The 15,244-nt window shown below is 37.9% G+C and overlaps 1 protein-coding gene across 2 annotated transcripts in view; it reads right to left on the bottom strand.

The window, feature by feature from the left end:
• Positions 1 to 15,244, bottom strand: part of LOC139953701 (uncharacterized) — a 70,850-nt gene that overhangs the window by 26,081 nt on the left and 29,525 nt on the right. For both annotated transcript variants that reach the window (XM_071953229.1, XM_071953222.1), the window contains exons 9-17: positions 13,251 to 13,606; positions 12,156 to 12,303; positions 10,667 to 10,859; positions 9,269 to 9,486; positions 8,016 to 8,141; positions 4,765 to 4,919; positions 2,515 to 2,671; positions 1,318 to 1,480; positions 95 to 348 (exon numbers count right to left, since the gene is read on the bottom strand). In XM_071953229.1, the coding sequence (XP_071809330.1) occupies positions 95 to 348; positions 1,318 to 1,480; positions 2,515 to 2,671; positions 4,765 to 4,919; positions 8,016 to 8,141; positions 9,269 to 9,486; positions 10,667 to 10,859; positions 12,156 to 12,303; positions 13,251 to 13,606 (1,770 nt within the window). The remainder of the gene's footprint in view (positions 1 to 94; positions 349 to 1,317; positions 1,481 to 2,514; positions 2,672 to 4,764; positions 4,920 to 8,015; positions 8,142 to 9,268; positions 9,487 to 10,666; positions 10,860 to 12,155; positions 12,304 to 13,250; positions 13,607 to 15,244) is intronic.

Below are 15,244 nucleotides of genomic sequence, written 5' to 3' on the forward strand. Positions count from 1 at the left end.
AAAAGGACATAATCTATGCTTTAAATGCTGTCCAAGCATGAACAGTATACTAGCTCACTTCGCCACTAAAAAAAAATATTCTGATCAGACATACTTATCAACTTGAAGCTGGCCGTGAAACCCAACTGCCTAGGCATGTCAGCGCTCAGCTGACCTATGGTAAACACCACGTCCACATTGCTCGACTTGGTCACGACCTCAACATCGCTCAGCATCCCGCAATACTGCCCTCTTATGAAATGCCCAAAATTTGGAATGTCATCAATGACTTCAAGCTGGTCCACACAACGGGAGATTTGACTGTTCCCTGGCGTCACCTTCCTCAGGACCATTCTTAAGATAACGATTCTATAGTAACAAGAAGGTATAAATCACTCTTTATTTAACGGCAATAAAAACTTTGGTTTTATCGGAGCCTTCATGCCTAAAAAAGTATTGCAGTTCCATAACAAGATAATAGTTTTTATGCCCTGAAATTTGAATCCGAGAAGCCCATCCAGCGGAACTCTTCTCAGATTGTGTATTCTTTAAAGAGTATTCACTTTACTTGGGCTGTACAGGTGTACTTCTTATTGTTTGTTATGAATATCGCTGGTAAGTATTTGAAAGCATCACAAACATCCCTCAAAAAGAATCTTCTTTTACTTGATGGACTATCATGGTCCGTAAGTTTGTGGAGCAAAAAATGTGGTTATAGAAAATGGTGCATTGTGTTAATTCACTAAGTAAACAGAAAACCACAAGATTCAGATCTTTGTCTAAATCATGATGTTCTATTTTATAACATCTTACAAACCATATTAATTGCCCAATCCAAGTGCAACATGTCCCTTTATAAATTGATTGCAATTTTACACTAACTATGTTTATTTATATTTATTTCATTTCTCGGGTAGATAAAAAGAACAATAATGGACATAAGTAAAACCGTTAAAAGATACAGCAATGAGCAGTTTTTAATGCAGAGGAAGGGAAAAAGAAACAGCTTGAGCTCGAAACATTGCCTAAATGAAACACAGTTCCTGTCTAGAGGATTTCCTCTCCAGCTGATCCTAAAGAGAACAACAATAAATTTAAGTATGATTTGAAACTTTGCATGGTGGAGATAAGATATAGAAGAGTTTGCGGTAACACCATGTAATAACAATCTCTAAATGAGTTGGGGTGGTTCTGAAAAGAACCGTTGGGTTAACTCGACGTTTCGATCAGTATGCTCTGATCGTCTTCTGGAGAATGCTGGACTCTGATGCTGCATGCTGCTTAAGTACTAGGGGGTGGATCAGCAGTGATGCACTAATTCAATAAATTTGAAAGTACCTGACTTTATAGACATCAGGGCCTTGTATATGAACTGTACACATAGAGCCAGCATCATACCATGGTCCATAGCTTAATGATTGGATCACACCCTCCATCTGATCAGTGTCTACACGGCTTCTATTAGATGCCCATAGACTATTACACTTTACATCGGCATACTCTAGGGAAGATTAAACAAGAAAATAAATAGCACACTTTAATACAAATCATAACAATTCAACTTTGGTGGTGCCTTTGGAAGTTAATGTCCCCAGAGTGAAGTGCATATTTTAGGTGACGTGGCGTTTAAATGCATAACAGGCCATTCAGAACAGTCAATGTGAATTGGTTTTTATTGTTTTGACACACCTACCCTCCCCAAATGGTACTTTTTAAATATTGAATGGCTTGTTCAGTCCATACACTGAAGAAAAAACTGCTGCCTTAAATGAACCAACTATTTCAGAAAGGTTTCCAAAATCAGTAGTTTTCAATGGCTCATTCTGAAATAAACAACAACTTGGTAGTACAGTCACATTTGAGGACTTTCTTGGCCAGCTGGGTATTTTTCTTTTTCGTTTTTTGCTTGTTAATTTATTTTCTTAAAGGCAGTGGACACTATTGGTAACTACTCAAAATAATTATTAGCATAAAACCTTACTTGGTAACGAGTAATGGGGAGAGGTTGATGGTATAAAACATTGTGAGAAACGGCTCCCTCTGAAGTGCCATAGTTTTCAAGTAAGAAATAATTGTCCACGAATTTGAATTTGAGGTCTCAAAAAAATCAACCATCTAAAGGCACACAACTTCGTGTGACAATGGTGTCTTTTCTTTCATTATTATCTAGCAAGTTAGATGACCCATTGAGCTCAAATTTTCACAGGTTTGTTATTTTATGCGTATGTTGAGATACACCAACTGTGAAGGCTAGTCTTTGACAATTACCAATAGTGTACACTGCCTTCAAAGAAAAACGATTTTCAGTTTATTTTTTTGAACAATCCACAACGAAAAAAAAGGCAAGTTTTTTATTATTGGCTATTCTGAATGGCCCCTGGCACAACAATATGACTCCCAATATGGGGGACATGACAAATAAAAATATGAATAAATACAGACAACTATCCCCTCCTTTGCACTGCTTTAAAACAAAAAAATAATAACTTGTTTACTCTTAGGACATTTTTATGACCATTTTATTTTATGACTCACCTCTTTGACAGATAAATGGAAGTTCCTCCGAGCAAACGGCTTCCTCGGCCTTGACAACACCACTGCCATTCTTGACAACAACGAGACAGGAGTCTACTGTGGTTTCATTGGCATCAGCTTGAACCCAGGATATCGGTCCTGTCTGATTTATGCTGGACTGGAAACCAAGTTCAAAAAAAGTAATAAAATTTCAAAGTTTTTAATCGATAGTTGTACAATTTTGCTAGCAATTCAAAATATATAAATTTTATTTTTTAATTTATTTTTTTTATGAAAGATGGCCTAATATCACAAGACCATGGATGGATACTTCATGGCGATGGCTACATTGTTTTGGGCTACCAACCCAGACCACCCACCACCAGGGGCACGTAGACCACCGACCACCAGGGGCACGTAGACCACCCACCACCAGGGGCACGTAGACCACCCACCACCAGGGGCACGTAGACCACCCACCACCAGGGGCACGTAGACCACCCACCACCAGGGGCACGTTGTCACCTAACCCTGGGGCTGAGACATATAGTTACATCCTTTACAGTTCATAAGGATGTAGGCATGGCCATCATCCACAATTATGCCACTCAAAATTCATTTTAAATGAACTACTTCTTATCTTAGGTGGATTTTGTGATGTAAAACCCTTGATATATATATACATTAATGAATAGGGTAGATGGCCTTAGCTTTTGATCCAATCCGGACCTTCTTCAGAGGCATAAAACAAGTACAAACAAATACATATCAATTTATAGAAAAAGAGAGGGGGAAAGGGATTAAGGAAAGGATCGGGAAAATAACAGCCAATCAAAGTTTCTATTTCAGAGACAATGTGTGACTATGAACCAATAGGAGTAAAGTGGCGAGGACAAAGGATGTTTAGAATGAAAGGATGGGTTACTGGACCATAAAAGTGGTAAATGTATTGTTCGACAACAATGGGTAGGATTAGAGAGCAAGTTGCATCATGATGCAACTAACAATGGTCAATTAATAAGAATAGCAAGATCAAAGGTATGATGATTTTAAAAATAGGTATGAGGGACCTGTGGAAAAAAAGGGGGGGGGGGGGTTACTTACATCAGATAGTGACAGTGATGAATTTATAAAAACAACTTTAAACAAGATTAATTTATACTTTATGTACAGAATATATGCAACATATAAGTTCTTAGGCCGAAGTGAAGTGGAGGGTAATGAGAAGTTATTTAACACCAGTGTTTATGTTAAGTCCAAAGGGTTTGACTGTCTTGAGTTGGTGAATCCAGTGTGATTCTCTACTCTTGCGGTGTGTGTCATCACCATTGCAAGCTTCAATCACCAAAAGTTCAACATCAATGACACTATGATTGGGGCTGTTGAAGTGGATAGAGACTGGGTACGGTTTCTTAGTCTTTATGGAAGAGACATGATTCGCAAAGCGAAGACTAAGTTTGGTCTTAGTCTCTCCCACATATTGTAGCCCACATCTCTTACATGATATGACATAGACTACATTAGACGGGGGTGCCCGGAAAATAATATTCAAACTTTATATATATATATGGCTTCTGACAGGCACCCCCCGAACAAAGATATTGACAAAATTGGGAGACCACCAGCATAGGGCTAGATAGCTCAGTTGGTAGAGCCCTGGCACGTTAAACCGGAGGTCGTTGGTTCAAATCCCGCTCTAGTCAATTTTTCTTTGTTCAATCCTAAATCATTTAAAAATGTACCCAGTCAGTTTCCCTTGTGGTTTATTATTTGATATATATATATAAAGTTTTAATATTATTTTCCGGGTTGAATTGGCCAAGAAAAAAACAGACCCAGCACCTTCATAAAAGCAAAATGATTCACTTGTCGACCCAGGTCATTTAAGAATTTCTCTTTTTAACAAGAGCATAGCTTATGCTATATTATGTTGAAGCCCTACATGTAAGTTGAAACCACCTTTGGTTCAACACTTGTGAAAGTAGACAAAACAAGAGATGTGAGAGATTGAAATGGGGAAAAGGGGTTCAGAGTCAAGATCTTTATTGAAAATATATTGGAACATTTTCTATACAAGATAAGGAAGGAAGTTTGCAACAAGTTTTTTTTTTCTACACATTTAAATTTACAAAAAACAAAGATCTTTTTAAAACTGCAGCCAAATAAGTCTGTTTTGGCTTGTTTCTCCATACTGATGTTTTCAACAAACAACCCATTTAGCTTGATCGCTTCAGAAATTGTTTGGTTTTTATTCTAAAATGTTGTTCTTACCAGCAACACGGTGCTCTGATGAGCGTAGAGTAGATGACTGTCGCCTTCTTGACACACATCATAGGCCTCAGTCCAGTTAGCATTGTGGTCTGAGATACTGTAGCAGCTGTCTCCACCTCCCTCAAGATACTTGGACATCTGAGATTGGCAAATATCTTGAAAAATGAAGGACTCCAAATTGTGAATGAAGGGAAACAAATGACTTGCAATCAAATGTCTGTATATTGTGCTATTTGGTTTTTCAATCAGCGACAATGGGTAATTTTGTGACCCTGTTTACTGAGATTGGCAAATATCTTGAAAAATGAAGGACTCCAAATTGTGAACGGAAGGGAAACACATTACCTGCAATCAAATTTCTGTATATTGTGCTATTTGGTTTTTCAATCAGGGACAATGGGTAATTTTGTGACCCTCTTTACTGAAACTCTTTCTAAGCCTCCTTCAAAATAGATGGACGTCTGATTACGCTCCTTAGATTGGCAAATATCTTGAAAAATGAAGGACTCCAAATTGTGAACGGAAGGGAAACACATTACCTGCAATCAAATTTCTGTATATTGTGCTATTTGGTTTTTCAATCAGGGACAATGGGTAATTTTGTGACCCTCTTTACTGAAACTCTTTCTAAGCCTCCTTCAAAATAGATGGACGTCTGATTACGCTCCTTAGATTGGCAAATATCTTGAAAATGTACGACTACAAATTGTGAATGAAGGGACACAAATGACTTACAATCAAATTCCTGTATATTGTGCTATTTTGGGGGGGTAAAATCAGGGACAATGGGTTATTTTGTGACTTCTTTACTGAAAGCATATTTTCTGATCCTCCCTCAAAATAGATGGATGTCTTATTAAACTCCTCATATTGGCAAAACATCTTGAACAATGGGGGACTCCAAATTGTGAATGAAGGGAAACAAATGACTTGCAATCAAATTCTAATCCTCTCATATTTCTAAGCCTCCTCAAAATAGATGGACGTCTGATTACGCTCCTGAGATTGGCAAATATCTTCAAAAGTTAATTACTCTAGATTGTAAATGACAGGAAACAAATTACTTGCAACCAAATTTGTCTGTGTGTTTTGTGCTATTTTTGTAACATAAGGGACAACCAGCAGTTTAATGGCCCTCTTCACTATCTGAGCCATGGAGAATCCAGTCAAAATCAAACCACTTCAACCTTTGCAGAATGAAATTTACCCCCCAAAAAATTGATGTTTTGAGCAACGAGATCATTGTTACCTTTTACATGTTTTAGGGCAGCATTATTATTTGTATCCACAGGCTCTGTCGAGTCTCAATTTATAGACTTTGGAAAGCAGGTTTTACTTTATGATTAAAGGCAATAGTAAGTACATTGCTTACCAGAGTATAAGGTTACCAGCCAACTCACGCGCAACGGTGCGAGAAAACTCTACAAACGAAAAACTTGTTATTTTTAACAAATAAAATCTTTGCTTTAAAATATTCTTAATACCGAACTTGTTTATGTATCAGGCATGCAACTGCCCGATGAAAAAAAGAGAGGAAAATTTTCGCAGGCACAACAAAAGTGTGGAGCGAGGCAGCCGAAACCCCACGGGACATGATACTCACAACAGTACCCTAGAAAATGTTGAGGTTTATTATGCTCTTAGGTGCATTTTTAGCATGCACTAGGCTTATTTTACATGATTGTAGTTGTACACTGTTAATGCCAGGTATATATTAGGCTAACAAAAAAAATCTGGAAAAAAAAAAGGAAAAAAAAGGGGGGTTTCACTTTTTTTTTTTCTTTTTTTTTTCACGTCAAAAAAAAAACCAAAAACGCGGAAGAGTTGCATGCCTGATGTATAGACAAAAGGAACATTTTGGGACAATGATCGATATGGAAATTATCAAAAGCTGGGTTTTACGCGGACGCACAATGTTCGCGAGGGCGTTAGATTAATGCGTGATGCAGTTTAAAAAGGAAGCTGACGCTTAAATGACAAATGAAAAGGCTGTTCACCACTTGCGAACGTAAGTTTCTGGAGCGTAAGTTTCTGGATCGGAGATGGGCAAAAATTCTTAATTTGTTTCAAGTAACTTTACCTGAGGTCAAGTTTTCGTATCGTTTTTTGGGGGTTATTTTGTTGGTATTAATTTCTACTCTTATATATGTTGTTAATTAGTATTACAATTTTCAACAACATATGTTATTTTTATGGTCATAAACTACATTAAACTAAAGTAATGGACGAAACAAAATCTACCCAACCTAAGTTTTGTGTGAATATGGATGGGCGTTTGATAAGGCTTCATTTAGCCTTCATTATGCAGAACCTGAATCTACAGGTAAACAGGTAAAACTCCATAAGGTTGGAACCACAATGGTCCCGGAAGTTCAAATATGCGCGAGACTTGTGCGAGACTTGCAGAGTCTATACAAAACCACACTTACTGTCTTTGAAATGCTTCCTGCTTAGTTTTTGCCTAGCAAAAAATGTTGAAGCAAAAATGTTGTCTAAGTTATGTATCTGTTCCCGCTTGCCCCCCTCAAATGAAAACATCTGGTTATCTTAAAGAATAAAACCTTCCCACGCTGAAAAGTTTGAATATGAAAATCTTTTTGTGCTGTCTTTAAAAACAACTCAAGATATACTTTGCTTCACTAGAAGAAAATTTGTGATGCAATCAAGCTAAATGCATATTTTGTTATGGAGAACGGCAAGAAACTGTTTGGCCAATATGGGAGAAATTTCAGTTTCAGTCTCTATCATCTCTCGGTGTTTCTTTACTTTCACAAATTTTGAACCAAGAAGTGGTATCCACATGGGGCTTGCAAGGAATATGCTTTTTTTAAATGAACAAACAAATAACAAACATCCTAATTCGACAAGTAACTCATTTTGCTTCACGGCATCACATAATCATTTCCTGTTTTTCAAGCTAAAAAGTATGACTCAGGCAGGTAATGGACCCTTCAAAAAGAGCTGAAATACTACAGTTACTAGGCTAATTCCACGTACTGGTAGTTGTACATTATTTGTGTCAAGCTTATATAGGGCATGCCAAGCTTATATAAGGGAATACATAATTTAAAAGAAATAAAAAAAAATTGACAATGGAAATAAAAAATCGTCCTGATCAATAAAAAAGCGAATATCCGCTTTAAGCGGAAATTTCACAGGCCTGAAAACTTTTCGAGCCAACGATGTGAACCCTACCCTTATTATGAGCAGGACGTCAGGGAGAAATAAATAAAGACAAAAATATCTCTTACCCATACATGTTTTCAGGTCTGTTTGATTCAGCTGATAACCCTGTGGGCAACTACAGAAGTAAGAACCAGGGGTGTTGGTACAGTAATGGGAACAGCCATGATGGGTTGTTATACACTCATCAATATCTGAACAAAAAAAGAGGAAAGTTCAAATTTGTAAAGATTTTTTTTCAGACACTGGACAATATTGGTAACCGTCAGAGACCAGTCTGCTCACTTGGTGTACATGTGTCTCAACATATGCACAAAATATAAAACTTGTGAAAATTTTAACCCAGTTGGTCGTCAAAGTTGTGAGAGAATATAAAAAGAAAAAACACCCTTGTCACACGAAGTTGTGTGCTTTCATATGCTTGATATTGGGACCTTGTTACTTCAGAGGGAGCTGTTTCTCACAATGTTTTAAACCATCAACAGCTCCCCATTAGTAGCAACCAAGTAAGGTTTTATGCTAATCATTATTTTGAGTAATTACCAAGAGTGCCCACTGCCTTAAATATTTTGTTGTTGAACAACTTGAAGGTTTGCATCGTATAGAAGAAGAGAACAAGAAGCAGACCTAGATAGCAAGAGTTCTAAAGTTCCTCTGAGAAAAATAAAGTAAAGAAGTGTGTCTTTGATATTGCTTGTCACTGTGAATAAACAAACAAACTAAGCCCAGCAGCACGGTGATCAAACACTTCTCATCCTCAACCTTTTCCCAAGATACTCAACCAAAATGGTCTCCTGGACAACGTGTAAAGGGCTCACTGTATTGTGTCCTCCAAAACTCCATATTATTTCAAACTAGCTTAGCAGCCTGTCTCACCTGTTTAAAAAATCATGAACCAACGATTCCACTTGTTCAATCTCTCCATTAGCTTCCTATTTATCTCGCATTTTCTATAAGATTCTACTCTGCCCGCGCGTACATGCAAGAAAACTTCGTTCATCAAACAAAGACATTCTTGTTATTCCAACTACTGCTCACCACAAAACGTATCAATGTGATTTTTCAGTTTGCAGGACCTCATAAATGGAACAAGCTAACACCATCCAAAACTCTTTTCAAGTTCATCGTCAATGGAATTTTCTTTTTGTTTTATCACTTAAGACTTTCTACTGAAGGTGTGATATGCATTATAATACAGTTGTTATTATTGTTAGTATTATTATTGTGTAATCGACCTTATTACCTCCTATCAACTGGCTATGTGCAACAGGTTGTCAATAAAGTAACTATAGAAACTGAAAAACTTCATAATAATATTCACCGATTTGGCAAATCTGTGCCCTCCTGACAAGCTCAGAGTTACACTCATCCTCCCTCCAATAAAACAGATCCTCCATATCCATGGAAACGCAGTAATCAAACGTATGGTTGTAATTATCAAGAGGCCATCTGAATTTATGGAATGTGAGGGGTGTGCCATCGACCCATTCATATATGGTACTGCCTTGGGTGAGACGTAGACTTAGACCAATCAGGTACCTTGATAGAGAGAGGTAGAGAGTTCATTATGACTTGTAAAACACATGCGACTTGACAACCGTTCTCTTATTGGTTGAATTGTCCGACTTTAAGAAAAAGAGAACAACAAACTTTTGCAAACTGCTTACCAGGCGAAATGATCTGTTTTACCTTTTGTGTTTGTGATTCGAAAATCTTATTGAAAACTTTCTTTATTGCATACTAACAAAATTGAAGAGGTAATCGGAAGCAGGAAAGATGAAAGATGGATGTAAAAAAGGAATCGCAAAAAAGGGATCACGGAAGTGTGACAAGCTGGATGATGGAAGTGCTCATCAGGAAAAAACTGACCTCTTGTCACATTGATGACAATGTTAGTTAGTTTTATGATCGGAGCATTTCATAAACATCAAAACGGCAAATCAACAGAAAAAAGCCAGGTTTACTGTTCTGTTCTACCAAAAATTAAATGTCCATATCGTTTACAGTAAATCTTTTTCCAGTTTTTCCTTTGACCCATAAAAACACAGACTTCTAAAAGGATACAGTGATCGAAGGCAAATTGTAAGAACAATAGGGCGGAGATGGGTCTCCACTTTACTTGTATAAAAAGAAAAGTTAAAGATTTAACAAAAGAAAATAATTTGGCCCTAAGATTCTATGAATATTTCTACACTATCGCAACCATAACAATAATTGTGTTGACAGTGACATTAGAAAAGAATTTCAAGCACGGTAAAAGAAAAATATCAAGCAAAAAAATAATACCTAATTTAATAGATGGAAATTTTTGCATCAGGATAAAGAATATTAATTTTGGTTTTAGCCATGATGTCACACTCTCAAAAAGGAGGCAGATCATTGGCGATAGCTGTTCTCTGTGCATAAAAACGTGCCCGTGAGCTCAACATGTAGCGTTTCGCATTATGCAAGGGGGAGCTATTGATTTCTTACACACAAAAAAAGGGGGCTGCCGAACAATGCGCGTAATTTTGGATGTTAACTCTTTTTTGTGCATGTTTGTATACAATTTTGACACCCAAAATGACACCCAGGCTAGGCACTGAGATGTGAAGACACGTTTGCGCGTGTAGCAAGGGGTCTATACACCTATGTGAGTTAGCACTGTATACTCGGTACTTTCCCCTGCTCTGTGAAAAGAAATCACACGGGCACTACTTGGGTGGGATTGTAACCATACCTGTGTTGACTCTGGATCTGAAGTGTGTTCCTGTTATCCCAAAGCTCATTCTGCTGATCGGCTGAGTTGACAATCAACGGCCCACTGCCTACACTGAATATCTGGTCGCATGCCAACTGATCCTGGCTGTCTACGGATCCCAAGCAGTAACCACCAAGCTCCAGGTTACGGTTACCACAAACTCTTCCAATACCTGGAACAATTTGGGGGGGTTGAAAAATCCTTCCATTAAAACAGGGCTTGGTTTCATAAAGCTGTGTGATAAGCACAAAAGGTAGCTAAGCACCAGAAAATTGTGCTAACCAGATACACATATTCAACAACATTTATTTCCATTTTCACAAAAATATGACAATCTTACAAAAATGATGATGACTTTTAAAAACGTTACAGTGAGTGGCTGTAAGCCAACTAGCTTTCCCGTAACGTAAAGAAATGTAACTTGGTACAAAGAATAAAGTTACCAGCCAAATTACCATGTCACATGTACAGTTTGTGACTGGCTGCTTATTTCTTCCTGGCAAGAACTTTCTATTCATTTTATTAATGGGAGACTTCTGAAACTATTTCAGGCATACTACTACTCCATTTCTGTTGTTCTTGCCACTAAGAACAATGAAAAAGTACCAGTGTGTGGGATAGGCCTGCAAACATCTTTTTTTAAAAAGCTTTGACAAAGTGACAACAAGTATGCTAGCGCTATCTTTCAGCCACTCATTTGCAAGACCAATCCTTATTGGTCAATCTTGTTAGTCAAGCCAAAACACTTATGAAAGTCTTGCTCTAATTGGTTGTCCTAAATATCCTTCGCTTCCATACATAGCTCCAGAGGTCACAGACTGTGAACTCTCAAGCCCCTTTCACACAGGTGTCATTTGCAAGGGTCCCTTGCTAAATTGTAGCATGGTTGTAAAATTTTACCTCATGTGATGAATGGACGTCCAATATTCCATGTAAAATATTGTCAAACATTGCAACATTTTACAACGATGCTAAAATTAAGCAAGAGACCCAAGTCAAAGTACTGTTGTTTGAATATAGGGTTTAACACACACAACTCGCAACAGTATGAAAGACATCGGGGAAAACCAGTCTTTCCCCCGACTCCAAAGAGCTAACCCAGAAGCAATCTATACAAGGGAGTAATATGCCTGACCGGGTATAAAGCATTCGATTGTTAACTTGTTAAAAAAAATTATCATCAAGCTCAAATCATACTTCATGCGAATGCGGAATGCGAAGCGAGTTTGACACGAATTTGATGTCACAACCCTTCTTTCGCAGCGATATTCGCAAGTGAGTTGCCAAGAGTTGAACTGCTAAATTATTTGCTGCAAATTTTTGTCGTCAGCATTCTCAGTCTCAGTCTTCACACTCGCAAGAAAGTATGAACCCGGCTTCAGACGCACTCAGTAGGCCTTAAAGGGTTTTCCGCAAAGTCATGAAATTTACAGAAAACACATTGAGAAACTGCAAAACAAGATTGTACCTTCTAGCAAACAACCTACGACCTCAACTCGGAAGCACGCCGTGATATTGTGCCATGAGTGAGGCAGAATGCGTACTCGCTGGGTTATGAACGGCCTGTCCAGATTATTGCGAACTTCAGAATTCTGGTCATTGTTCCCTGCAAAAATCTAGAAGGGGAAAAAAATTAATGAAAGAGATGTGACATCATGTTCTAAAAAAAGAAAACATTATTCTTAAAGGCACTGGACATCTTTGGTAATTGTCAAAGACCAGTATTCTCACTTGGGGTATCCAAACATAAGCATAAAATAACAAATCTGTGACTATTTTGACTCATTTGGTTATCAAAGTTGCGAAAGAATAATGACAGAAAAAAACTCCCTTTTTACACAAATTCATGTGCTTTTTAGATGCCTAAAAAAGGCTTCATCAGTTTCACAAAGGTGCCCTCTGAAGTAACAGTATTTCTTTCAAATAATAAAAGACTTCAGCTGAAGCTCAACTTTATTATGCATCTGGAAGCACACAAAGTTGTGCATCAAGGGTTTTTATCTTTCAGTATTCTCTTGCAACATTGATGACCAATTGAGCCCAAATTTTCATGGGATGTTTGAATAAACCAAACATGACAATACTTGGTCTTTGACATTTACCACACATGTCCAGTGTCTTTAAGGACACAAGTGTTACGCCTTGGAGTTGAACCCACACTCTGCTGATCAGAAATACCAGTGCTCTTAACCTCTTAGGTCATGACATGCCACATATTTGTGTAAGGTTCATAAACACAGAACAACGCAACTCACCATTTAAGGACACAAGTGTCACATCTTGGACTTGAACCCACACTCTGCTAATCAGAAACACCAGCTGTCGATTTCACAAAATTCTTCCTAACTTAGGATTAATTTTATGATTTTAGGACGAGTCCCAACCCTGCACTGTAGCATGCACACCCTACGATTAATCCTAAATTAGGACGAGTTACTCGCCCTAACTCTAGATAAGACGAGTCCTAGCTCTTTGTGAAATCGACGGCAGTGCTCTTAACCTCTAGGTCATGACGCGCCACAAATTTGTGTAAGGTTCATTAACATCGAGCATCGCAACTCACCATATCGCTCCCTTCCAAGTCTCTGTACGTACGGAACACCTCATCGCCCTCAGCCTCACCGGGTACCAACCACTGCACTTTGTACTCCTCCACCCAGTAGTGCCTCCATGCGTCCCCATCCCCCTGGGTTATGACCCCAGTGATGGTGTGCATGGCACCCAGATCTACCTGGTACCATTCGGCGACGCCTTGTTCGTGCCTTGGACCCCAGCAGCTGTAGGGTTTCTCGCCCGACTCTGAACTTGTTTCTAAGTGGAGACGTCCATTGACTACGGGGGAGAAACTGAAGGTTGTTGATGCTGAGAGCTGATCGGCTGTGATGAGACCTGACTCTACACCGAGACGTGTACCGCAACCTGAACAAACAAAATCATAAACATGAATTAAAAAAATGTTATAAAAGATAATCTTTTGATCATCTAATGATCATTGGAATACACAATCTGAGAAGCGTATCTGACAGAAACGCATCTCAGATTCAAATTTAGTGGGATAAAAACTTATATTTGTTTCCATAACCACGTTACTTCAAACGGTAATGATTCTCAAATGCATTACACTATCGAAAGCTGCAGTATTTCTTTCCCTGACACTTGTGTCCTTAAGCAAGACATTTAACCTTTGCTTCGTCCTCTAGATGGAACGTAAAGCCATTGGTTCCATGTGTTTAATGCTAACAATTATTTGAAGTAACTACCAATAGTGACTGCCTTTAAGAGCACCGAATTCAAATTCTGGTGTTTCTGATCAGCAGAGTGTGGGTTTAAATCCCAAGCCGTGACACTTGTCTTTAAGAAAGACACTTAACCATTGCTTCGTCAATTAAATGAGACTAAGCTTTAGGTCCCATGTGTTGTTTAACACATGTAAAAGAACCAGTGCACTTATCGAAAGGATAAGGGGTTCGCTGCACTGTTCCTGGCTGTGGCTGCTAGTGCACTATAGCATTTGTATACCCTTAGGGGCTACTTTATATGTACTTTCAATAACCTCTCTTTTCTGTATACATATATATACTCAGCGCCTTGAGTACCTTGTTGATAAATACGTGCGCTATATAAGACTCTGATCTAATTATATTATATATCCAAGTAAGTTTTGATTCTCATTAATTGTAAGAGTGACTACGAAACCTTAAGGGATTCCAGTTAATTTGAAAATCTGCAGCTCAAAAACACAAGAGCTTGAATCTGCCTCGCTATAGACACTCAGCTACAACACACCACAACTTGATATTAGATCAGAGGCCCATTTTGATTTGTTTCTTTTGTTTCCTTTTTTTCCCCTTTTTTTCAAGAATAAAAAAAGAAAAATTAGTGTATTTTTACCCATCACCAATGTGTGTTGGCACTGTGTACTCAGTACTTACCCGAGTTCTGTGAAAAAAATCACAGCAGTCATATTGTTGTTCAAAGAGATATTCTGACTAATTCTGACATTTGATAGATGGTTTAAAATTTAACATGACCACAAATGGAGCGCACTCTCCACGATAATGGTATTTGATAGATGCTTTCTGACAGTCCTACATATATTACTATATAATTCACTTGTTCTATAGAGAATGTGGCAGATTTTTTTTTTTTTAATTGCACATTTCGCAAGAATTCTAAAACTATAATTGCTTATAGAAAAGTTCAAAGTTGACTTTCAAAACTTTACTTAAGCCACAGTTTGAACATGCACAAAAGTCATTTTAAAGGCAGTGGACACTATTGGTAATTACTCAAAATATTAGCATAAAACCTTACTTGGTAACGAGTAACGGGGAGAGGTTGATGGTATAAAAGATTGTGAGAAACAGCTCCCTCTGAATTAACGCAGTTTTCAAGAAAGAAGTTATTTTCCATGTATTTGATTTCGAGACCTCAAAATTAGTCTCGAAATCAAGTATCTGAAAGCACACAACTTCGTGTGACAAGGGTGTTTTTCTTTCTTTGAATTGAATTGAATTGAATTGAATTATTATCCCGCAACTTCGACGATCCATTGAG

Source organism: Asterias amurensis, chromosome 2 (assembly GCF_032118995.1).
Source record: "Asterias amurensis chromosome 2, ASM3211899v1".
Lineage (NCBI taxonomy): Eukaryota > Metazoa > Echinodermata > Asteroidea > Forcipulatida > Asteriidae > Asterias > Asterias amurensis.